The 25,655-nt window shown below is 39.3% G+C and overlaps 1 protein-coding gene across 2 annotated transcripts in view; it reads left to right on the top strand.

Moving 5' to 3' along the window:
- The first annotated feature begins 872 nt into the window (after positions 1-872).
- The window catches only part of LOC103670744 (cytochrome P450 4X1), a 45,754-nt gene continuing 20,971 nt past the window's right edge, over positions 873-25,655 (top strand). Inside the window, exons 1-6 of one of the 2 annotated variants that reach the window (XM_008699241.2) lie at positions 873-1,144; positions 10,586-10,727; positions 12,090-12,134; positions 13,522-13,649; positions 16,269-16,396; positions 16,482-16,636. In XM_008699241.2, coding sequence (XP_008697463.1) covers positions 968-1,144; positions 10,586-10,727; positions 12,090-12,134; positions 13,522-13,649; positions 16,269-16,396; positions 16,482-16,636 — 775 coding nt within the window. In that variant the 5' untranslated portion in view covers positions 873-967. Of the gene's footprint in view, positions 1,202-10,585; positions 10,728-12,089; positions 12,135-13,521; positions 13,650-16,268; positions 16,397-16,481; positions 16,637-25,655 lie in introns of both variants that reach the window. The other variant, XM_008699240.2, reaches the window with a different exon arrangement.

Genomic DNA, 25,655 nt, shown 5'->3' with positions numbered 1-25,655 from the left:
AATGCCTATAAAGAAGGTTGGGATTGGGGGACAGCAGCTTGGGAAGTCAGGTCTGCTGGATCCTAGCTCACCACCTAATAAGTAATAAATACCAAAAGTTCATTACTTTCTAAATATTTTACTACATTTTCCTATTATCAATGCTCTTGAGTTTATTTATGTCTCTTTTATCCAGGGCTGGCTTCATGGGCGTTGAATAGGGCCCCATACTGCGAAGGGCGTGTGCTTGGCTTAACGCTCTGCTGTCATCATCTTGAAGTTGTTAATAACTTTTTAACAAGGGCCCCCACATTTTCATTTTGCACTGGGATCCACGAATTATGTAGTGGGCCCCGATTGTATCTGTAGTGTCTTCTGCAGCTTGAAGTAGTACATGGTGGACGTTGGCAAACGCAAGAAATCCTAGTGAAGACCAATTGTAAAACATTTACCAGCACACCACTGGACAAGCCACACTATATAAGTATAATGATTATACATGTCCATTCCCAACTCCCAGATGCCTGTGGGTTCTGGCAGAATTTCAGAGCGGGGAAGAAGGGTTTTGGGTTGGGGTTTGTTTTTTTTTTTAACATAGCAGTTTATCATGTATTTGTGGCAAAGAAGAAAAACAATAGCCTCAGCCTTGGTATTATTTCAAAACCTTAATTCTGACCTTCCGTGATTGAAAACTGTCACAGCTGAAGTGTGACACTCCAGAAGGGCATTAAGAAGTCGCCCTGAATGAAGATTCTCCTCAATTGATAAAGGGTTAGAAAGGGTTAGAAAACTCTCGCCTGCCTCCTCTGGCCGAGCTGAAGCAGTCCCTCCCAGCGCTCATCCTCCTTCCCGGGGAAGAAGGGAGCTTGTCCGAGCGCACAGAGGCGCGCGGGGCTGGGCCGTCCTCTCCAGGCGCGGCGCGGAGAAAGCCCATTCCCCCGCCTCGGGGGGCCCCGGAGATTGCCCGCGACCCGCGCGGCGCGCAGCGATGGAGTCCTCCTGGCTCGAGACGCGCTGGGCGCGGCCCTTGTACCTGGCCTTCGTGTTCTGCCTGGCCCTGGGGTTGCTGCAGGCCATCAAGCTCTACTTGCGGCGGCGGCGGCTGCTGCGAGACCTGCGTCCCTTCCCCGGGCCCCCCGCCCACTGGTTCTACGGGCACCAGAAGGTAATGGAAGGGAGGGACGGAGAAGGATGCTGCCGAGGACACCAGGCGGGCGGAGAGGTGGGCTGCTTCCTCCCTTTCCTTTCATCGCTGCATCCTGCACAGACCTCTCTGGCCCAGCCTGTGGCTCTCGGCATCTTTCCACTACTCTGGGCTTGCTCCGCCACAGCGCTGCAGAGAAAGGGAAACAAGCCTGGAGCCCCTGGAGTGGACGCTTTGGGGGCTGGGAGGACCTGTATAGAGACAGTACAGAAAAGGAGCGTCCTGTAACTCAGGGGGGTCTCCAGTTGCTTCACCAATCTTGTGCATTTATGGACTGCATCTTAAAAAGCCTTCCACGTGGATCGCTGAGAAATAGTGATGTTATTCTAAATAATGCTTTTTAGCTGCAGAAAATATGCAAAATCGAACGCAATTAGTTGCCAGCCTTAGTGCATTACAACCAGAGAAAATGAACTTTTCCCAAGATTCTTGTGAAGTAGAGAGCAGCCCCCAACAATCACTCAAAAAGTGATGACGAATCGAAAATTGTAAGAAGGAGACCTTTACCTTTTGGTCCTCCTGTTCTCCAAATCTACTCACCCCTGATTCCCTGTTTTATTCAGTCAACCAGCTTTGAGTGGAATTGTGTGATGGGTGCTGGGATTACAAAGAGCAGACAGGTACCAGCCCTCAAAGGCCCAAGCCAGATGCATACTTAGACCTCAAAGAGAAAATGCAAATACAGGGCAGGGAGTGCTTTGATAGCAGCCTAGGGACAAGGGGATCTTGGAGGGAAGTAGGTGTCTCTACCTAGGGAAGGAAGGAAAGTCTATAGAAGTCTGGGCAGAATTTTAGAGCATGGCTGGGGTGGGGAGGGTGTCCCCAGCAGAGCTCCTGCATGATCCTTTGCCCAAAAGCAACCACTCCCAACTGTTTTACCTGTTTATTTCAATCCTTACCGGCAAAATAATATTAATATGTTGCATTTCTTAATTTAATAATTTTAGATATCCACTTATTAACTACCTTATGATGGGTCATCACTTATACCTCATCATTTACTGTCCCAATATAGTTACATTATATTTTTTGTTAAATAGAATAGTTAGTATTTATATTATTTTGATCATGTAAATGTTTACTTACCACCTAATGGTTGATTTTGTTCCTTTTCTCATAGAACTTTTTTCCTCCCATGGTGTTATTACCCTCCTCCTCTCATCTGCTTAGTTTTTCAAAGTCTATCACTATTTTTTCCCCAAATGCCTTTATTTTTTTTTATTTTTTATTTTTTAGATTTTATTTATTTATTCGACAGGATAGAGACAGCCAGCGAGAGAGGGAACACAAGCAGGGGGAGTGGGAGAGGAAGAAGCAGGCTCATAGCGGAGGAGCCTGATGTGGGGCTCGATCCCGTAACGCCGGGATCACGCCCTGAGCCGAAGGCAGACGCTTAACCGCTGTGCCACCCAGGCGCCCCCCCCAAATGCCTTTAATATTTCAAACACATCTCAACAATATTTCCAAATATTGAAACATATAAAAAAATCTGTCAGCCTATATGCTTTTCTGGAAGCATTTCTCCCAAAGACCTCTCCTCCCGTTCTAATCTGGACTGGTTGCTTTCGAGGCCAAGTACAAAGATATTGTGCTATCCTGTGTCATATCTTCCATTTCCTGGATACTATGTCTTTTCTTTTTCCTGATTTATTTCATCATTTTTATGGGTAGCTTCTTGAGATTGAGTGAAGAAATGTCCGGTGAATTTTTTGAGCTCTCCAAACTGCTGAAAATGTCTATTAAAATTCATAACTTGATCGATAGTTTGACTGGGTATAGGATTACACTTGGGAAATAATTTTCTCTCAGAATTTTGAAGACATCATTCCATTGTCTTCTAGCTTTCAGGATGACTGTTGAAAATTCTGATACCTTTCTGACTTTTTTCCCAACATCTTTACCATAATAAAATGCCCAAAACATAAAATTTACTATCTTAACCATTTTAAAAAGTGTACAGTTCAGTGATATTAAATACATTCATAATGTTGTGCAGTCAACACCATCCAACTCCATAACTCTTTTGATGTGAAACTGAAATTCTATACCCATTAAACAATAGTTTCCCATTTCTGTCTCTCCCCAGCCCCCGGCAAACACCACTCTATTTTCTGTCTCTATATTTTTGACTACTCTATAATTTTGACTACTACTATCTCATATAAGTGGAATCGTGTAGTAATTATCTTTTTGTGACTAGTTTATTTCACTTAGCATAATGTCCTCAGGGTTCATCCATACTGTAGCATATGTCAGAATTTCCTTTCTCTCAAAAACCGAATAATATTTCACTGTACCTATATACCTCATTTTGTTTATCTAGTCATCGATCAGGGTTGTTTCTACATTTTAGCTATTGTGAACATGGGTGTACAAAAATCTCGTTGACACTCTACTTACAATTCTTTGGTTACGTACCCAGAAATGGAATTGCTGGATCATATGGTAACTCTATTTTTAATTTTCTGAGGAACAACCACACTGTTTTCCACAGTGGCAGTACCATTTTACACTTCCACCAGAAGTGCACAGGGATTCCAATTTCCCCACATTTTTACAACACTTGCTGTTTTCTGGATTTTTGTTTGTTTGTTTGTTTGTTTGTTTGTTTGTTTGTTTGTTTTTTCTGACAGCAGTCATCCTAATGGGTGTGAGGTAGTATCTTATATTTTTGATTTGTATTTCCCTAATGATTAGTGACGTTAAGCATCGTTTCATGTGCTCAATGCCATTTGTATGTCTTCTTTGGAGAAATGTCTAGTTAAGTCCTTTACCCATATTTGGGTCAGGTTGTTTGTTTTTTGTTTTGAGTTTTAGAAGATCTTTATGTATTCTGGATATTAACCACTCATCAGATATTTGCAAATATTTCTCCCATTCTGTGTTTTTTACTTTTAACTCTGTTATACTCTTTTTTGTGCCCCCAAATTTTTCATTTTCATAAAGTTCAATTTGTATATTTTTTCTTTTTTCCTGTGCATTTGGTGTCATATTCCAGAAATCACCACCAGATCCAATGTTGTGAAGAATTTGCCCTGTGTTTTCTTCTAAGAATTTTACAGTTTTAGGTCTTACATTTAGGTCTTTGAACCATTTTCAGTTAATTTTCATATATGGTGTTAGGTAAGGAAGGGCCCAACTTTATTCTGTGCCATGTGGATATCCAGTTCTCCCAGCAACATTTGTTGAAAAGACTGTCCTTTTCCCATTGAATGGTCCTAGCTCCTTTGTCAAACATCATTTGGCCACGTATTTGGGGGCTTATTTCTAGACTTTCTATTTTATCCCATTTGCCTATATGTCTCTCTGTGCCAGAACCACACTGTTTTGATTACTGTAGCTCTGTAGTAAGTTTTGAAATCAGGAAATGTGAATCCTTCACTTTTGTTCTTGTTATTAAAGACTGTTTTGGCTATTCAAGGTCCCTTGATTTTCCGTATAAATTTTAGGATGGATTTTTCTATTTCTATAGAAAACATCATTGGGATTTTGGTAGGGACTACATTGAATTGTAGATTGCTTTGGGTAGTATTGACATCTTAACAATAATAAATCTTCCAATCCATGAACAAGGAACGTGTTTCCATTTATGTATGTCTTTTTAAATTTCTTCAGAAATGTTTAGTTCTCACTGTACAAGTCTTTCACCTTGTTGGTGGAGAATATTTGGTTTTCCAATACTTGGTTTCACCTCCTAAATATTTTATTCTTTTTGATGCCATTGCAAATGGGCTTGTTTTCATTATTTTCTCATTGTTTATTGTTAGAAACACAACTAGGTTTTGTGTAGAAAATGTAGATTTTCTACGTTTTAGTATAGAAATGAAACTGACTACCAAACCTAAGGTTAATTATTTATGCTTTCTTCTAAGAGTTTTATAGTTTTAGCTCTTTTATTTAGATCCTTGATCCAGTAAGTTAATTTTTGCATATTGTGTAAGGTAGGGGTCTAACTTTATTCTATTTTTTGTGGATATCTAGTTATCCCAGCACCATTAGTTGAAAAGACTGTTTTTCCCCTATTGAATTGTTTTGGAACTTGAGTTGGAAAAACCAAGTCCTCCTGTTTCCCCTTTACTCTCACACTATGACCATATTCACAACACTTCTGACACCAGATGTTGGGTGAGTGACCCCACCCCTCACCCAAAACCAAGTGATCCTGTGATACCAGCTGAGTGTCCTATAATTTAATGCAATTCTGACACTGTCTACCCAGAGATAGCATCAGATCTCACAGATTAAGAACTCAGCCCCACAAGACTACCCCCTCCCCACTTCAGATGCCAATGGCAAGTCCAGGTTGTTACTGTGCTTCTGACCAATCACCGTGACCTCCTGTTTGGGTTTGGTTAATATGCTGGAACAGCTCACAGAACTCAGGAAAATGGTTAATTTACTGTTTACCAGTTTATTATAAATGAATATGGTAAAGGATACAGATGCAGTTGGAAGTGATGCATAGGACAAGCTATGTGGGAAGGGGTGCAGAGCTTCCATGCCCTCTCCAGACGCATCACTCTACAAGCACCTCCACATGTTCACCAAACTAGAAGCTCTCCAAACCCTGTACTTTTAGAATTCTTACAGAGGCTTCATCACGTCAGCATGATTGAACATTAACTCCATTTCTGGTCCCTCTCCCTCTCTGGAGAATGGGAAGTGGGGCTGAAAATTCCAAGCTTCTAATTATGGCTTGATCTTTCTGGTGACCAGCCCTCATCCAAGGGCCCACTAAGAGCCACCTCATTGGAACAAAAGACACTGCTATCAGTTGACTGTAAACATGAAGTTTATTTCTAGATTCTCAATTCTGTTCTATTGATCTATATGTCTATCCTTATGCTAATACCACACTGTCTTAATTACTTTTGTTTGTAGTAAGTTTTGAAATCAGGAAGCATGAGTCTTCCTATTTTGTTCTTTTTTTAAAAAGATTTTATTTATTTATTTGAGAGAGAGCAAGTGAGCTAGAGAAAGAGAGCTTGAGCAGTGCGGAGGGGCAGAAGCAGAGGGAGAAGCAGACTTCACGCTGAGCAGGAAGCCAGATGCGGAACACTATCCCAGGACACTGAGATCATGACCTGAGCTGCAGGCAGACGCTTAACCCGCTGAACCACCCAAGCACCCATATTTTGTTCTTTTTCAAGATTATTTAGGTTATTCTGGATACCTCTGGTTTCCATATAAGTTTTAGGATCAGCTTGTCAATGTCTACAAAGAACCCGGGTGTGATTCTGATACGGATTATGTTGAATCTGTAGATCAATTTGGGAAATATTGTCATGTTAACAATATTGAGTCTTCTGATCCATGAACATGGGACATCTTTACATTTACTTAAGTCTTTTTAAAATTCTTTCAGCAATGTTTTGTAGTTTTCAGAGTATAAATTTTACATTTATCTTTTAAAATTTGTTTCTGAATGTTTTATTCTTTCTGATACTGTTGTAAACAGAATGGTTTTATTTTCATTCAGATTGTTTATTGCATTCATAATTTTTTTATTTTAATATTTTTTATTATATTATGTTAATCACCATACAGTATATATATGGACCACAACTTCTTAATCCAGTCATCTGTTGAAGGGCATCTCGGTTCCTTCCACGATTTAGCTATTGTGGACAATGCTGCTACGAACATTGGGGTGCATATGGCCCTTCTCTTCACTACGTCTGTATTTTTGGGGTAAATACCCAGTAGTGCAATGGCTGGGTCATAGGGTAGCTCAATTTTTAACTTTTTAAGGGACCTCCACACTGTTTTCCAGAGTGGCTGTACCAACTTGCATTCCCACCAACAATGTAGGAAGGACCCCCTTTCTCCACATCCTCTCCAACAATTGTTGTTTCTTGCCTTGTCTATTTTTGCCATTCTAACTGGCGTAAGGTGGTATCTCAGTGTGGTTTTGATTTGAATTTCCTTGATGGCTAATGATTTTGAACATTTTTTCATGTGTCTGTTAGCCATTTGTATGTCTTCATTGGAAAAGTGTCTGTTCATATCTTCTGCCCATTTTTTGATTTGTTTATTTGTTTCTCGTGTATTGAGTTTGAGAAGTTCTTTGTAGATCTTGGATACCAGTCCTTTATCTGTAGTGTCATTTGCAAATATATTCTCCCATTCCGTGGGCTGCCTCTTAGTTTTTCTGACTGTTTCCTTGGCTGTGCAGAAACTTTTAATCTTGATGAAGTCCCACAAATTCATTTTATCTTTTGTTTCTCTTGCCTTTGGGGATGTGTCATGAAAAAGGTTGCTTTGGCCGATGTCGTAGAGGTTGCTGCCTATGTTCTCCTCTAGAATTTTGATGGATTCCTGTCTCACATTGAGGTCTTTCATCCATTTGGAGTTTATTTTTGTGTATGGTGTGAGACAGTGGTCAAGTTTCATTCTTTTGCATGTAGCTGTCCAATTTTCCCAGCACCATTTATTGAAGAGACTGTCTTTTTCCCACCGGATGTTTTTTCCTGCTTTATCAAATATTAGTTGCCCAAAGAGCCGAGGGTCCATTTCTGGGTTCTCTATTCTGTTCCATTGGTCTATGTGTCTGTTTTTGTGCCAGTACCATGCTGTCTTTGTGATCACAGCTTTGTAGTACAGCTCGAAATCCGGCATTGTGATGCCCCCAGCTTTGTTTTTCCTTTTCAACAGTTCCTTGGAGATTCGGGGCCTTTTCTGTTTCCATACAAATTTAAGGACTATTTGTTCCAGTTCTTTGAAAAATGTCCTCGGTATTTTGATCGGGATAGCATTGAAAGTGTAGATTGCTCTGGGTAGCATGGACATTTTAACTATGTTAATTCTTCCAATCCATGAGCATGGAATATTTTTCCATCTTTTTGTGTCTTCTTCAATGTCTTTCAAGAGTGATTTATAGTTTCTAGAATATAGGTCCTTTACGTCTCTGGTTAAGTTAATTCCAAGGTAACGTATGGTTTTTGGTGCTATTGTAAATGGGATGGATTCCCTAATTTCTCTTTCTTCAGTCTCATTATTCGTGTATAGAAATGCAACTGATTTCTGAGCATTGATTTTGTATCCCGCCACATTACTGAATTGTTCTGTAACTTCTAATAGTTTGGGAGTGGATTCTTTTGGGTTTTCCATATAGAGTATCATGTCGTCTGCGAAGAGAGACATTTTGATTTCTTCTTTGCCGATTTGGATACCTTTCATCCCTTTTTGTTGTCTGATTGCTGTTGCAAGGACTTCTAGTACTATGTTGAATAATAGTGGCGAGAGTGGGCATCCTTGTCGTGTTCCTGATCTTAAGGGAAAGGCTTCCAGCTTTCCCCATTGAGAATGATATTTGCTGTAGGCTTTTCATAGATGGTTTTTATGAGATCCCTCTTGACTGTCAGTAAATTATTTTTTTGTGTTTTAGAGAGGCCTCTATCAGAGTTTTACAGATGAGAGATGGCTGATATATCAAGCTGACTAATATTACCAACTCTACCTATTTACCTTCCTTTTTTTATACTTTATGTTTCTTTTGACAATTCATCACTTAGATAGTCACAAGGAACAGCTGGAACTATTTTCTTTAACCTCCCTAAGGTTCAGTTTCCTCATCTGTAAAATGTAGGTTCTAGTCATATCTGCTTCATAGGGTTCCTGGTATAAGGATTAAACAATATAAATCATGGAAAGCATGATCTTGGCAGCACCTAGTTCATACTAGTGTTTTGTAAGTGTTAGCTATTATTATTTGTCTGGAGACTAAGCATTTTCTGAATGTTTCTAAACAATGTTTCCTAAATATATGTAAGACATATTTTCAAATGTATTAAGATACTGCTGTGGATGAAGAAATATAAATTCATATATTACAGGAGTCACAATGGCTTTCTCTCCTTTTTGCCCAGACAGGAGTTACTAAAAGTATAACCAAATGCTTGTGGCTGAGGGTGTCCATGACAATTTCTAACTTAAAGAAATAATCCTCATATTAGACTATAATTTCCATAAGGGCAAGAACCTTGCCTGTCTTATATTTCCCTGCATCTCTATTGCCTGGCATATATAGTAGGCACTTAATAAATACTCACTTGTCTATTGTTTACAAATTAATGAAGGAACATTTGCTTTGTTGGGAGACATCATTTGCATTGTCAGTGAGTGCTTGTCACTGGCTTGATTGTGGGAATTTTAGCAAAAATGAGTCTGTACCATTTCAGGAGCTAGATTTCAAGAATCTCAACCTCCTAGGGGTCCTAAACTTTCCAGGGAACACTTCATGGGATAAAGGTGGTAGCTGGTAACAGAGGAAATTGGGAGCCAAAATTTTCCACCTTTTCTTAGGGTAAGAGAAATCACATGTCAAACGCTATATGATTGGTCACCCAAGGAAGAACTTGCCAGACTTCAGGTTTCTTCACAAGTCAAGACCCCCACGATCATGTGTCACTGGGCACACCCAGACACACACATACAGGTGCCCCCCACACTCTCACTTTATACGAGAAGTGGATATAAATGAATCTTCTTGTCAGTGATTTAGAGGAACTATTTAAATGAGTCATTAGTAACTTGCTTATTAAGGCAAAAAGTTCATCTCTGATGGTGGCATTTGTAATCTGGTTTATAAATGTTGGAAGCTAAGAGTTTTTAATTTAAACTTGCTTCAAGTTTCACACACCTGTATAAATGAGTCTTCTATTGTTGTAAGGGAAAAGAATGGGATTTTCTTAGTAGATGGAGTGGGCAGGTTTTTAGGGAAAAGCTTTCATAATAATGAAGTCACAAGAAAGAATCGCTCTTCAATAACTAGAGAAAGGAAAATGGAGAGGAAATAGTGAGCTGGATCATGGGTCATGTTCAATCTACTACCAATTAGCTTCCCACATAGGAAAAAAATCTTTCTCAGCTTCCAGACTCCACTCCTAATCAAAATGTGTGATGTTGGCAGGTGAGGCAGACTCGACTCTCTTCACCTTCTCAGTTGGGAAAGCAGCTCACCATAGATGTCATTTGACAGGGATTTACTCTGGGGATGCAACATACATTTACATTGAGAAGATAAATACACTGATCTTCATTACAAAATTATATTCCAGGGCACCTGGGTGGCATAGTCAGTTAAGTGTCTGACTCTTGGTTTCAGCTCAGATCATGATCTCAGGGTTGTGAGAATGAGCCCCACGTTGGGCTCCACACTGAGCAGGGAGTCTGCTTGAGAATCTCTCCTTTTCCCTCTCCCTCTGCCTCTCCCCTCAATTCTCTCTCTCTCTCAAATTAATAAATAAATCCTTTAAAAAATTATACTCCAAGCTTGGAAATGCCAAGGAAAGCATGTTTGTGTGATCTTATCCAGGCCCTAGATTCACTTGCTCTGTAAGAGGGGATGAGTCCAGACTGTCTGGCTCCTCTAACTTCCTTCACTCTTCTTTTTCACTGCAGTTACTTCAGGATGGTAAAATGGAGAAATTTGAGGAGCTTGTCGAAAAATACCATTGTGCCTTTCCTTGCTGGGTTGGGCCTTTTCAGGCATTTTTTTATATCTATGACCCAGACTACGCAAAGACATTTCTGGGCAGAACAGGTAAGAAAAGGGATACATCTCAGGAACTTAATCCTCCTAGGAGTGATATGCAAAACTCACAGGCAGGATTCTAAAGAAATCCTAAAGCAAAGATTAGAATTGGGCCTTTAAGAGACCTAGAGACACAATGATGGTTACCAAAGGGGGGGTGGATGAAATAGGTGATGGGGATTAAGGAGTGCACTTATGATGAGCACTGGGTGATGTATGAAATTGTTGAATTACTACATTGTACACCTGAAACTAATATAACACTGTGTTCACTATCCTGGAATTAAAAAAAGAAAGAGAGACCTGGAGAAAGTGGGGAGAGGTTTCTGACCAACCCTGAAAGGGATTATCACATCCCTCCCCCCAGTCCCTTGTCCAGCTCAGATTCCCTTGGGCCCTTGAGGGTGTATCTTAAAGCCCGACTGGCACCACTGGATCACCAAGGGCTTCCTTTGCCTCTTGGTTTTGTGACTTGAGCATCAGCAATACTCCCCACCCCCAGCCCCCTGCTTGAGCATAAGTCTTCAGGGGACTTCAGAACTAGCTCTGCCTCTGCTGGTTCACAACATGAACCTGAATGCTAGATCATTAATTTGCCAGTATAACCTCTTGATTGTGGTCCCAATTTTGTTTTTTGTTTTCTGCATATTTCTCTACTGTGTTTCCTTTTGGAGCACAAGTCATCTAACTCCCCCATGCAAGCCTTTTTCAAGGCATCTGTGGTGGATCATCTCATAGCACATAATTAAAATAGCTGGTTTTTGCTCGATCATCTTTGTTTTAACTAACTTAGTTTTAACTAAGATCTTATATTCTAATCTTTCTTCCCTGTCCACTGTCTCCATTACTTTTAATAAAACCTAATAAAGGAAAACAGCTTTTCCCTGAAAGTCTCCATGTTTCCCATGCCCCCAGCCCTGATTTGTTTCTTGCTCACCTCTTAAAGGACAAGAGCTGTAAAACACCTCCATGTTAGAGTTCACGAGAACCCCAAGAGACATTTGTCTCCCTTTCCTGTGGTCTGCCAGCCTCTGCTCTAATCACTAATCTATCTTCCAGGAAAGGCATAATATATTGTCCTAAATTCTGTTCTGGAAACTTGGTAACCCTCAGGCAATCTCATTTCTATTGGAGAAAGTGTAAGCAAGGGAAGAATCCGAGTTTGTGTTCCTGTCTGCCTCCTGGGGTTTGTTGTTCTCTGGTTCCTCAGCCAAGACCTGTGGCTTTCCTGGGCCTGCCAAGGCTGTAGGGGGTGAGCTCTGGGCTTCTCTTTGCTATTTATACTTAACGCAGGCAAACGAAGAGAAACTTCACCAACTTTGGTAATTTCCCTCTAATGCTGTCATTTGTTTCCTCTACTTGACTCTGCAGATCCCAAGTCCAAGTACCTGTACAAGTTCTTGATTCCATGTCTTGGTATGTATGTGCAAGAGAGTGGGGTGACTCACTTTCTCACATGAGGTCCCCTCATGAGGTCCCCTCATGAGGTAGAGCATTCCAAAGAAACAAATCAGAATGCTCAAAAGCATTAAGAGGGTGGTAGATCTATACTACAAGTTATCTAGGGGGAAGATCGAGAGGGAGGGCTAAGTCAACACAGCACAACCTCCTAGGAACCCTCTTTGTCCATTTCTCTCCCAAAAGTCTCATTCTCAAGGCACATGTGTGCGAATGGGTCCCATCTCTGTCTTTAAAAGTGCAGCCTCACATCTGTATTCTTTATTTTATCTTTTCTTCTCTCTTGTTTTCTTGGTTCTTCCCCTTTCTTTTTGGAGTTCCTCTATTTCCATTTGCAAACCAGTGCAGTTTTGCTCTGAAATATGGTTCGACAGTATTCCATGAGCAGATAAATTAAGACTTTTAGTCATGTGATTGGTATTTATGTTAGACAAAGAGGGAAATAAATGAAAAAACTGTAGGTTTGGGGTTCAGAGCTACTTGGATTTGAATCCTCCCACTGACTAGTTGAATGTGATTTTGGGGGAAATATCTAATGAGTGTTACATCTCTAGGCCATTGTGAGGATTAAGTGAAGCACATATTTTCTATACTTAGTGTAATGGCTGGCACTAGACCAGCACCGGACCATGCATCACAAGCCTGACATGTTGTAAGCTTTCAATGAATGATGGAAATTACATATTAATAAACTTAAAGGTCATTTTAAAGCCAAATCTTTAATGATCTTTCTTGCAACAGAAGGTTGTAAAGCATTGGCCTTGATGAGTATTTCCATTTCATATCATTTATAGGTGTAAAGCACAGACTAGGGCTCAAGGAGGAGACATCTGGGGACAGAGTGAATACTCAGGTCTAGTTCCTTATACATTTTGTGTTCACGGTGTACTTTATGGATTGGTTTGGAATCAAGAGGAGACAAATATTTGTTGTGTTTCTACCATGAGCTAGAAGCCAGTCTAGGTGCTTCATGTATATACCTTCATTTAATCTGCTCAGCAACACAGTGAAGTAGATGCTTATTATCACATTTTATCATTGAAAAAACCAAGCCTCAGGAAGATTAGGTGACTTACTCGGCTACTACACAGGTAATAGCTGGTGATTTCAGGATTGGCACACTCATCAGGCTGCAAAACTTAGGGTCTTCCTCACAATAGTAAGTACACCCATCCCAGATGTAAGCATCAAACTGACTTCCGACTTAATATATGAGCACTGCTCTGATTTCCATTCTGCTATGACACCTGTGTGCCACGGTCACCCCATGGTGCTGTGTTCCTCACCTCTCCTTCCTTATCATCTAATAAAATGGCATGAGGTTTTGTCCTTTTTATTACTCAAGGAAAAGGACTGCTGAGTCTAGACGGACCCAAGTGGTTCCAGCACCGTCGCCTACTAACTCCTGCGTTCAATGTTAACATCTTGAAATCATATGTCAAGGTGATGGCCCATTCTGTGAACACAATGCTGGTAAGTGAAGGGACAGAAGTGCTCTAGTGTGTTGCAGAATGCTGCCAACAGGGAATGTATTCAACATGTGTAGTGGGTAGTGAAAGTCAAAAGGGGATGCCTTTAGAAATTACCCAATGTGCAATTACCAGCTGAGCAAGAGGCGTCATTGTAAACTTTTGCTTTGGTTCTTTGGGTGATAAAAAATGATGAAGATCTGGTCATCTGACTTAGATATATTTTGAGACCCTATGGCAGTAAACCAAGTACCGAGTAGTGAGATTCAGATGGTAAGTGCTATAAATGATAGGAGAGGGAACCAGGAACAGCTATAGTGGCTTCAGATTTAGAGGAGACTCAGATTTGCGAAGAAATATGAGCTGGACTTGATTATGTGGCTAATACAGGTGTGGCTAATTCTAGGCAGAGTGAGTTAGCATGGACAAAGGTGTGGAAGTTGGAATGAACATGCCTGATGGTCACAAAGACCCTAGCAAAGGATAGTATCTACATTAATGTCGCAGATGTGAGTTTCTTCTTGTGGTCCATCATTAGCAGCTGACTTGAGCCTTTTCAAAGGGGCAGGAGGATGTTGGCAGAGGAATATTGCTAAGGGTGGTCTCTGATTTGTAAATGAGTTCCATTCCAAAACTCCACTTGTACATGGTATATTTTGAATTTTAAAATTTGTACTTGTTTAAAAATCAGATAAGTAATTTGTTAATACAAATTTTATCAGAAACACTTCAAACTCCACAAACAAAGCCAAAGTTTCCCTCCACCTTCATTTGCAAGCCCATCACTTTTCCCAAGAGAGAACCACTGTTATCAGATGATTGACTGGGTTCTCATAGAAGCAGATTTAACCTCAGTCTCCCTGGTTGGGGTAAAAAGACCCGTGTCTCATTCTTGGCAGAGAACCAGAGGTGAAGGCTAGCGGGCTTGGGGCAAGGGGTGTGCTCCTTCCATTCTCGTGCTGAGCGGCTTTGTGCACAATTGCAGACTAGCCAGTGGTGGTACTGGGTTTATCTCTGTTCAAATAAAACTGCTTCTGTCTTCCTCATTTCTCTGTCCCACCTGTGCCTGAGACCTCACTCATAGCCCCTCCCTCTGCTGAACTGTGCCCAAGTGCCTCCAGCATTGAACCTCCCCTTTGCTCCCATTTCTTCTAAATTTACTTTATTTACTCAGTAAAACTTACATAATTCAAGATGAAAACAATTGAATAAACAGTTGACATTTGGGTAAAAGCTTTAAAAAAAAAAAAAAACCTCTGCCTTTTTTTCCGAGACTTCGAAATGCATAACAGCCCCTAGCTACAGCATAGGTACTCAGCAAATGTAGGTTGATCTGACTTGAACCATTCAGATGTATTTGTGTTTTACACAAAGAATGCTTATTATGACAAATATATTTTCAACAGGGAACTTTATGGCAGTTTCAGCCACAAAACATCTCACGTCATGAGTAGATCACAGAAGTAAAGTGGACAGAGGGAGCACTTGACTGGGAGTCACTCCCCAAAGCTATTCCTTTCATGGCTTCTCTCTGACCACCGCTTCTGAATTGAAAATGGATAAAGAAGATGTGGTCCATATATACAATGGAATATTACTCAGGCTTCAGAAAGGATGACTACCCACCATTTGCAACGATATGGATGGAACTGGAGGGGATCATGCTAAGTGAAATAAGTCAAGCAGAGAAAGACAATTATCATATAGTTTCACTCGTGTGTGGCAATTAAGGAATAACACAGAGGACCACAGGGCAAGGAGGGAAAACTGAATAGGAAAAAATCAGAGAGGGAGACAAACCATGAGAGACTCTGGACTCCAGGAAAAAAACTGAGGGTTGCAGAAGGGAAGGGGTTGGGGGCATGAGGTAACCGGGTGATGGGTATTAAGGAGGGCATGTGTAGTGAGGAGCACTGGGTATTATACGCAACTTATGAATCATTGAACACTACATCAAAAACTAATGATGTACTGTGTGTTGGCTAACTGAACAAAATAAAAAAAATAAAACCACATTGAGTTAAGGGACAAAAAAATGAAAAAAGAAAATGTGTTTGTTTTTGTTTTGTTAGAAAGAGAGAGGGGAGGGGCAGAGGGAGAGAGAGAGAACCTTAAGCGGGGCTTGATGTCGCAACCCTGAGATCATGACCTGAGCCGAAATTGAGTCAGACGCTTAACCAATTGAGCCACCCAAGCGCCCCTGACTTGAAAATGTTTTTTTACAATGTTCCAAGTTTATTTTAAATGTGGCTATGGTGGTTGGCAGTAGTGATGGTGGGGTGGGGTGTTTAGCAATTTGGGGACTGGAGATGGAGGAAGCTCTGGGGTGACCCTTTGTAATTACAGGTCTGTTTTACTGGGACTCTGATCTGCTGTAAGGCAGAGTTATGGTAATAACTGCAAGGCCAAAGATACTTAACTCAGCCATGTACCAGACCTGGTTTGCTCCATGCTCTTTCTCACCCGGCTGGGTGCAGTTTTCCCTTCCTCATGCCAAGTAAGCATTTGCTTAATTTAGGCCAGGGCTGTCCACATTACATCCTAAGCGCAGGGTCAGGGAGGAGCTTTCAGATAAAGGAAGTTTGATGATGATGATGTCGTTGATCTTGACCTCCCGTGCCAGGGTAAGTGGGAGAAGATTTGCAGCCCTCAGGACACAGTTGTGGAGGTCTATGAGCACATCGACTTGATGACCCTGGACATACTTATGAAATGTGCTTTCAGCCAGGAAACCAACTGCCAGATAAGCAGGTCAGTGACAGGAAAGCAAAAAAAGGTACTTGTTCGCCATCATCTAAGTCATTCATTGACACGTTGTCCCTGCTTTCTCTTCTAGCACCCGTGATCTTTATGTTAAAGCAACGTTTGAAGCCAGCAAAATCATCTTTTACCGCTTATACAGTTTCTTACATCACCATGACATCATTTTCAAATTCAGCCCTCAGGGCCACCGCTTACAGGAGATGGTCAAAATTCTACATAAGTACACAGGTATTTCTTGCATTTGGGTGGCCCAAGTCCATGCGCTGTCATAATTGCATTGTGTCTGTCTAGAAGAATAGGCCTCAGTGTGAAAAAAGAAAACATTCTTGTTCTTAATGGAGATTTTGTAGGGACAGAGCTGCTTTAGAAGAGTTTGCTAGATCCATAGTAGTAGTCCTGTCGGAAGTTTTCTATATCATGTTCATTATGTATAATTGTTATTAATACAAATATAACAAGGGGACATTTAATATCCCAAAGCACACAGGGCATATGGCTTTTTGTGCAGGGTTTGCAGTAGTAACAAAGGAATATTGACAAACTGAAAACACTCATGCTACATAGAAATGGATATGGGAGCGGAGTGAGCATGGATAAAAAGGAGCCTATCTCCTAGGTTTGTGGTGATGATTAAATATGTTAACATACGTGAAGCACTTAGGACAGTGCCTCGCACTGAATAAATGTTAAACATAAAATATAGTTACTTTAGCAAATGTATTTGGAAATTTGCAAGACACATCTACACATGCACAGTCATACACACATAGACACACAGGAATGTAGATATTATAAGGAGGACACTCAGAGAGGCAGGTTAGGTTAAGAATTTAAGAACACGGATATATATATAGCAGTAGTTCCAAACTTGTCCACATCGTGGCCCACACAGAAAATGCTAAATTTTATGGCTCATTAGAGTGGATCTGGGGGCATCTAATGAAGGACTTGGTGAAAAAATTCTTTACTCTTTCTTTGTATTACATAATTATGATAAAAAAACAAAATACAAAGTTTTAGGGGAAGATGTTAAATTTATTCAAAATAAAACCTTTTCAAAATTTTTATTTTTATGTAGTCAAATTTATCAATACTTTTTAAAAATTGCATCTGGATTTTAAGTAGTAGTCACTAGCCCTCGCCTGTTCTAGAGTATCTCCGTCCCTGCTCTAATGACACTTTGGGCTGGATCAGTCTTTGTTGCGTGGGGAGCTGTCCTGTGCAGTGCAGGACGTTTAGCTGCATCCCTGACATCCCCACTCTCGATGCCAGTAGGACTCTGATAGTTGTGGCAACTGAAAATGTCTCCAGACATTGCTCAGTGTCCCATGGAGACAAAATTATCTGCAGCTGGGCTGCCTGCGTGGGTCGGTTGGTTAAGCATCCAAATCTTGATTTTAGCTCAGGTCATGATCTCAGGGTCATGAGATTGAGCCCCGAATTCGGCTCTGCGCTGGCTGTGGAACCTGCTTAAGATTCTCTACCTCTCCCTTTACCCCTCCACTCCCCCCACCCCACTCGTGCTCCCTCTCACTCTCTCTCTGTGTCTCTCTCAAGAAGTAAAAAATAAAAATAAAACCTTTTTAGGGGCGCCTGGGTGGCACAGCGGTTAAGCGTCTGCCTTCGGCTCAGGGCGTGATCCCGGCGTTATGGGATCGAGCCCCACGTCAGGCTCCTCCGCTATGAGCCTGCTTCTTCCTCTCCCACTCCCCCTGCTTGTGTTCCCTCTCTCGCTGGCTGTCTCTATCTCTGTCGAATAAATAAATAAAAATCTTTAAAAAAATAAATAAAACCTTTTTAAAAAATTATCCGCAACTGAGAACCACTGCCTTATACCCAATCTGTAGAGACATTCATCCGTGTTTTTCCTGCAGTGCTGGTGTGATTTTGTTCTTTTTGCATTTAGAATTTATTCCTATGTATGGTACGAAGTGTTGATCTAACTTTTCCAAATGGTTATCCAGTTGTCCCATCACCATATATTAAACAGTTCCATCTCTTCTGTGATATATATATACCATGGAATATTACTCAACAATAAAAGATTGAGATCATGCCCTTTGCAACAGCATCCATCCATACCTAGAGGGCATTATGGAAATGAAGTTAAGTCAAAGATAAACACTGTATGATCTCACTCAGATGTTTTGATTAAAGAAACAAAACAAATGAACGAACAAAGAAAAAAGAGACAAACAAAAAACCAGTCTCTTAAATACAGAGAACAAGCTGGTGGTGGCCAGAAGACACGGGGGTAGGGGGAAGGATGAAGTAGATAAAGGGGATTAAGAGTATGCTTACCATGATGAACACTGAGTAATATATAGGATTGTTGAACCGCTACATTGTACACCAGAAACTAATATAATACTGTATGTTAATTACACTTCAATTAAAAATTTAATTTAATTTAAAAGTTCCATCTTTTCCAGTGATTTGAGATAACCACCTTTATCATATACTAAATTGACATATGTACTTGAGCTTATTTCTGGATTTTCTTTTCTATTTCATCGATCTATTTTTTCATGCATTGGAATCACACTGATTTATTTAAAGAGACTTTGTAGTATGTTGGGGTTTTTTTATTTGTTTTGTTTTGTTTTGAATAAGAAACTAGGGATGGCACAGTCAGTTAAGTGTCCAACTCTTGGTTTTGGCTCAGGTCGTGATCTCGGGGTCATGAGATCCAGCCCTGCTTAGGGCTCCCCACTCAGCGTGGAGTCTGCTTAAGATTCTCTTTCCTTCTCCTTCTGCCCCTCCACCCCATGCTCAAGCTCTCTCTCTCCTAAAATAAATTTAAAAAATAACAAACTATTTTTCAGAGAGTTTTAGGTTTACAGAAAAACCAAGCAGAAAGCACAGAGAGTTCTCATGTGCTTTCTCACCTCATCCCCCTGCCTCCACTTACAAGTTTCCCCTATTATTCATATCATGCATTAGTGTGGTACCTTTGTTATATTTGATGGGGCTAAAATCCACAGTTTACTTTAGGGTTCACTGTTTATATTGTATACTCTATGGGTTTTGACCAATACATTATGATATGTATCCCCCTCTATTCCTAGTTTTCTGAGAGGTGTTTTATTTTTAATCATGAATAGATATTAGATTGTGTTAGATTTTTTTTCTGCATCTTTTGATATGGTCTTATGATTTTTCTTCTTTACCTTATTGGTGCAATAGATTACATTAACTGATTTCTGAATGTTGAATCAGACTTGCCTATCTGGAATAAATCCCACTTGGTCATGGTGTATAGTTCCTTTTATGCATTGTTGGATTTTATTTGCTAATATTTCATTGAGGATTTTAGCATCTATTTCATAAGAGATATTGGTTTGTAGCTTTCCTTTCTTGTAATGTCTTTGTCTGGTTTTGGTATTAGGATAATGTCTGGCCTCATAAAATGAATTAGGTAGTATTCCCTTTGCTATTTTTTGGAAGAGATTGTAAAGAATTGGTATGATTTCTTTCTTAAATATTTGATAGAATAAACCAGTGAAGTCATCTAGACCTCATCCTTCCTGTTTTGGGAAGGATATTAATTATTGATTTAATTTCTTTAATAGATATAGGGCTATTTAGATTATCTGTTTCTCTTGTTGAGTTTTGGTAGATTATTTCTTTCAAGAATTTTGTCCATTTCATGTAGGTTATCAAATTTATAAGCATACAGTTGTTCATAATATTCCTTTTTATTTTTTTTTTTAAGATTTTATTTATTTATTTGACAGAGAGACAGCCAGTGAGAGAGGGAACACAAGCAGGGGGAGTGGGAGAGGAAGAAGCAGGCTCCCAGTGGAGGAGCCCGATGTGGGACTCGATCCCGGAACGCCGGGACCACGCCCCGAGCCGAAGGCAGACGCTTAATGACTGCGCTACCCAGGCGCCCCTGTAATATTCCTTTTTAATGCCCATAGAATCAGTAGTGATGTCCCCTTTTTATTTTTGTCTTCTCTCTTTTTTTCTTAGTTAACCTGGCTAGAGATCTATCAATTTCATTGGACTTTTCAAAGAATCAACTTTTGCTTCATTGATTTTGTCCCTTGATTTCCTATTTTCAATATTACTGCTTTCTTTTTTTTTTTAAAGATTTTATTTATTTATTTATTTATTTGACAGAGAGAGACAGCCAGCGAGTGAGGGAACACAAGCAGGGGGAGTGGGAAAGGAAGAAGCAGGCTCCCAGCAGAGGAGCCTGATGTGGGGCTCGATCCCAGAACGCCGGGATCACGCCCTGAGCCAAAGGAAGGCGCCTAACAACTGAGCCACCCAGGGGCCCCAATATTACTGCTTTCTGTTCTAATTTTTATTATTTCCTTTCTTTTACTTTGGATTTAATGTGTTCTCATTTTTGTTTCCTAAGGCAGAAGATTATGTTGTTGATTTTAGATCTTTCTTCATTTATTTTTTTTAATTTTTATTTATTTATTTGGCAGAGAGAGACAGCCAGAGAGAGAGGGAACACAAGCAGGGGGAGTGGGAGAGGAAGAAGCAGGCTCCCAGCAGAGGAGCCTGATGTGGGGCTCGATCCCAGAACACCGGGATCACGCCCTGAGCCGAAGGCAGATGCTTAACGACTGCGCCACCCAGGCGCCCGAGATCTTTCTTCATTTCTAATATATTAATTCAATGCTATAAAGTTCCCTCTAAGTACTGCTTTCACTGTTTTCCACAATTTTGATTAGTTGTATTTTAGTTTTCATTTAGTTCAAAATATTTAAAAAATTTCTCTTGAGATTTCTTTGGCCCATATGTTATTTAGAAATGTGTGGTTTACTCTCCAACTATTTTGGAGTTTTCCAACTAGCTTTCAGTTATTGATTTCTATTCCATTGTGATCTGAGAGCATACGTTATATGATTTATGTTCTTTTAAAATTTAGGGTGTGTTTTATGGCCCAAATGTGGTCTATCTCAGAGAATGTTCTCTGTGATCTTGTAAAGGAAGTGTATTCCGCTGCTGTTGGATGATGTGTTTATAGATGTGAAATAGATCCAGCTGACCGATGATATTGTTTAATTCAACTATGTCCTTGCTGCTTTTCTGACTGCTGGATCTGTCCATTACTGACAGGGAAGTGTTGAAGTCTCCAACTGTAGGAGTAGATTCATCTGTTTCTCCTTGGAGTCCTATTATTTTTTTGCCTTATATATTTTGACACTCTGTTGTTAGGTGCATTCACATTTTTTAAAAAAGATTTGATTTATTTATTCATGAGAGACAGAGAGAGAGAGGCAGAGGGAGAAGCAGGCTTTTCTCAGAGCAGGGAGCCTGATGCGGGACTGATGTGGGGCTCTATCCCAGGACCCTGGGATCCCGACCTGAACCAAAGGCAGATGCTTAACTGACTGAGCCACACAGGAGCCCCAGTGCTTTCACATTAAAGATTGTTGTCTTCTTGGAGAATCAACCCCTTTATAATTATGTAATGCCCTTTTTTATCCCTAATAATATTTTCCCTAATATTTTTCCTTGCTTTGAAATCTGTTCTATCTGAAGTTAATATAGCTACTCCAGCTTTCCTTTGGTTAGTTAGCATGGCGTCTCTTTCTCTATTCCTTTACTCTTAATCTATATGTATCTTTATATTTTAAAGTGGGTTTCTTGTAGGCAACATGTAATTGGGGTTTTTTAATCCATCTGACAGTCCATCTTTTAATTGGTGTATTTAAATCATTGTTGCTTAATATGATTATTGATATATTTGGATTAATAGCTACCATGTATGTTACTTCTTACTATTCTTTGCTTTTTTTTTTCCTTTTTGGTCTTCCACTTGTTTTCTGCCTTATCTGGTTTTAACTGAGCATTTTATCTGATTCCATTTTTCTCCTCTCTTAGCATATAATTTATACTCTTTTTTACCTTGTTTAATGGTTGTCCTTGAGTTTGTAATATATATTTAGAACTAATCCAAGCCCACTTTCAAATTATACTTGCAAGTACCTTATAACAAGGGTATTCTCAACTCCCAGTTTCTCTCCTATCTCTAATAACATCGCTCTAATTTATTTTACTTCTCCATAAGCTATTAAACTGAATGCATTGTTATTATTATTATTATTATTTGAACAGATTGTTATCTGTTAGATCAATTAAAAATAAGGAAACAAAAGGTTTTATTTTACTTTCATTTATTCCTTCCTTAATGTTTTTCTTTCTTTATGTAGATCTGAGCTTCCAACCTATATCATTTTCCTGTTTTCTAAAGAACAGATTTTACTATCTTGCAAAGCAGGATAAATTGAGGACAAATTTCCTCAATTTTTGTCTGAGAAAGTCTTTATTTCTCTTTCATTTTTAAGGGTAATCTGGAAGAATTCAAGGTTGGTGGGTGTTTCCTTTTAACGCTTAAAATATTTTACTCCACTCTCTGCCTAGTTTCTGAAGAGAAGTCCAATGTCATTTTTGTCACTGCTGTTCTGTAGGTAAATTGTTTTTTTCCTGTGGTTTCTTTTAAGATTTTCTTTTTGTCTTTGATCTTCTGTAATTTGAATACATTGTGCATATTGACTTTTTGGTGTAGATTTTTTGATGTTTTCCTGCTTGGTATTCTCTGCGTCTCTTGTATCTGTGGTTTGGTTCTATCATTAATTTTGGAAAGTTCTCAGTTGTTTATTGTTTCAAATACTTCTTCTGTTCCTTTCTCTTTTTCTTCTTTTTGGTCCTTTATTTTTCATTTTTCTGGTGGGGATCGTTCCTTGATGACCTTCTCTATTTCTTATGTGGAAATTAATCTAAGTTTTCTATCTCTACTTGGGTCAACTCTGGTATACTGAATTTTCCATTTCATCTAGGTTTTAAAATTTATTTGGATAGAAGCAATAAGCTCATGGTTTTAAAAAATTTCTCTGATCTTTAAAAAAAAATTCTCTGGGGTCTCCTGGCTGGCTTAGTCAGTAGAGCATGCAACTCTTGATTTCAGGGTTGGAAGTTCAAGCCCCACGTTTGGTGTAGAGATCACTTAAAAATAAAATCTTAAAAAATAAATAAATAAACAATTTAAATTTTTAAAAATTTCTCTGTATTAATAGTTATTTTCCCTTTGTCATTTCTTACCTCATATATTTGTACATTCTCTCTCTTTTCCTGATTAAATTAGCTAGTATATGTCTGTTACAGATTTTTTTGAAAGAGCCAAAATTTTGATTTATTAATTTGGTCTACTATTTTTCTGTTCTTTACCGTATTAACTTTTGCTATTTTCTGTATTTTTTGTACTCTCTGTTGGTTTATTTGTTATTCTTTCTCTAGTTTTTAAGTTAGGATTTAATATATTTACAGTAGCTCTCCCTCTTCTATGGTTTTGCTTTCCGTGGTTTCAGTTACCCATGCGCAATCATGGTCCAGAAGAAGATGACCCTTCTGATGTATCATCAGAAAGTCGGTAGTAACCTAACTCTACATCACAGTGCTTGTGTCATTCCCCTCACTTCACCTCATCACATAGCTATTTTATCATCTCACATCATCACAAGAAGCAAGGTGAGAGTATAGTACGATGAGTTATTTTGAGAAAGAACAAGAGACCACACTCACATAAATTTTATTACAGCATATTTTATAATTATTTTATTTCGTTTTTATTGTTGCTAATCTCTTACTGTGCCTAATTTATAAGTTAAACTTTATCATAAGTATGTATGTATGTATAAGAAAAAAACAGATTAGGGCTAGGTACTATCTGTGGCTTCAGGTATCCATTGGTGGTCTTGGTACATATCCCTGCAGATAAGAGAGGACTACTGTATTTTATTCTTTCATTATTTTTCCTCTTTTTTATTTGCTTTGTTAATCTCTCTGTGTGTGTGTGTGCGTGTATTTGTAGGGTTTTTTTCTTTTTTTATTGTGGTAAAATACATATAATGTAAACTTTACCATCTTAACCATGTTTTATTTTTTTATTTTTAAAAAGATTTTATTTATTTATTTGACGGAGAGAGAGAGAGCACAAGCAGGCAGAGTGGCAGGGAGAGGGAGAAGCAGGCTCCCCACTAAGAAGAGAGCCCAATGTGGGCTTAATCCCAGGACCCTGGGATCATGACCTGAGCCAAAGGCAGATGCTTAACTGACTGAACCACTCAGGTGCCCCAACCATATTTTAAATGTACAGGTCCGTGGTATTAAATACACTTACATTGTTGTGCAGCCATCACCATCCATCCCCATAAATCTATTTGTCTTGTAAGACTAAAATTCTATACCTATTAAACAGTAACTCCCTATTCTTCCCTCTCCTCAGTCCCTGGCAACCACCATTGTACTTTCTGTCTTTATGATTTGGGCCATTCTAAGTACCCTATAAATGGAATCTGTGGATATTGGTCTTTCTGTGACTGGCTTATTTTGCTTAGCTTGTCCTCAAGGTTTATCCATGTTATAGCATATGTCAGAATTTTCTACTTTTTTAAGACTGAAAATATTCCATCCTATGCATATTCTATCACATTTTGTTTATGCATTTATCCATCAATGGACACTTGGGCTGCTTCCATATTTTAGCTTTTGTGAATAATGTTGTTAGAAACATGGGGGTACAAATATCTCTTCAAGACTCTGCTTTTAATTCTTTTGAGGGTATACCCAGAAATGGAATTGCCGGATCATATGATAATTCTATTTTTTTATTATTTGAGGTGTTGCCATATTGTTTTCCACAGCAGCTGTACCATTTTGCATTCACACCAATAATGCACAAGGGTTTCTGATTTCTCCAGATTCTTTTTTTTTCCAGTGGATTATTTTATTTTATTTTATTTTATTTTTTAATGTTTTTTTTTATTATATTATGTTAGTCACCATACAGTGCATCCCTGGTTTATGATGTAAAGTTCGATGATTCATTAGTTGCGTATAACACCCAGTGCACCATGCAATACGTGCCCTCCTTACTACCCATCACCAGCCTATCCCATTCCCCCATGCCCTCCCCTCCGAAGCCCTCAGTTTGTTTCTCAGAGTCCGTAGTCTCTCATGCTTCATTCCCCCTTCTGATTACCCCCCTTTCTTTATCCCTTTCTTCCCCTACTGATCTTCCTAGTTCTTATGTTCCATAGATGAGAGAAATCATATGATAATTGTCTTTCTCTGCTTGACTTATTTCACTTAGCATTATATCCTCCAGTGCCGTCCATGTTGCAGCAAATGTTGAGAACTCGTTCTTTCTGATAGCTGAGTAATATTCCATTGTATATATGGACCACAACTTCTTAATCCAGTCATCTGTTGAAGGGCATCTCGG

This window comes from Ursus maritimus, unplaced genomic scaffold (assembly GCF_017311325.1).
Source record: "Ursus maritimus isolate PB19 unplaced genomic scaffold, ASM1731132v1 scaffold_12, whole genome shotgun sequence".
NCBI classification, from domain to species: domain Eukaryota; kingdom Metazoa; phylum Chordata; class Mammalia; order Carnivora; family Ursidae; genus Ursus; species Ursus maritimus.
Note: the sequence above shows the minus strand (reverse complement) of the source record. Positions and strands in the feature narration are given on the sequence as shown.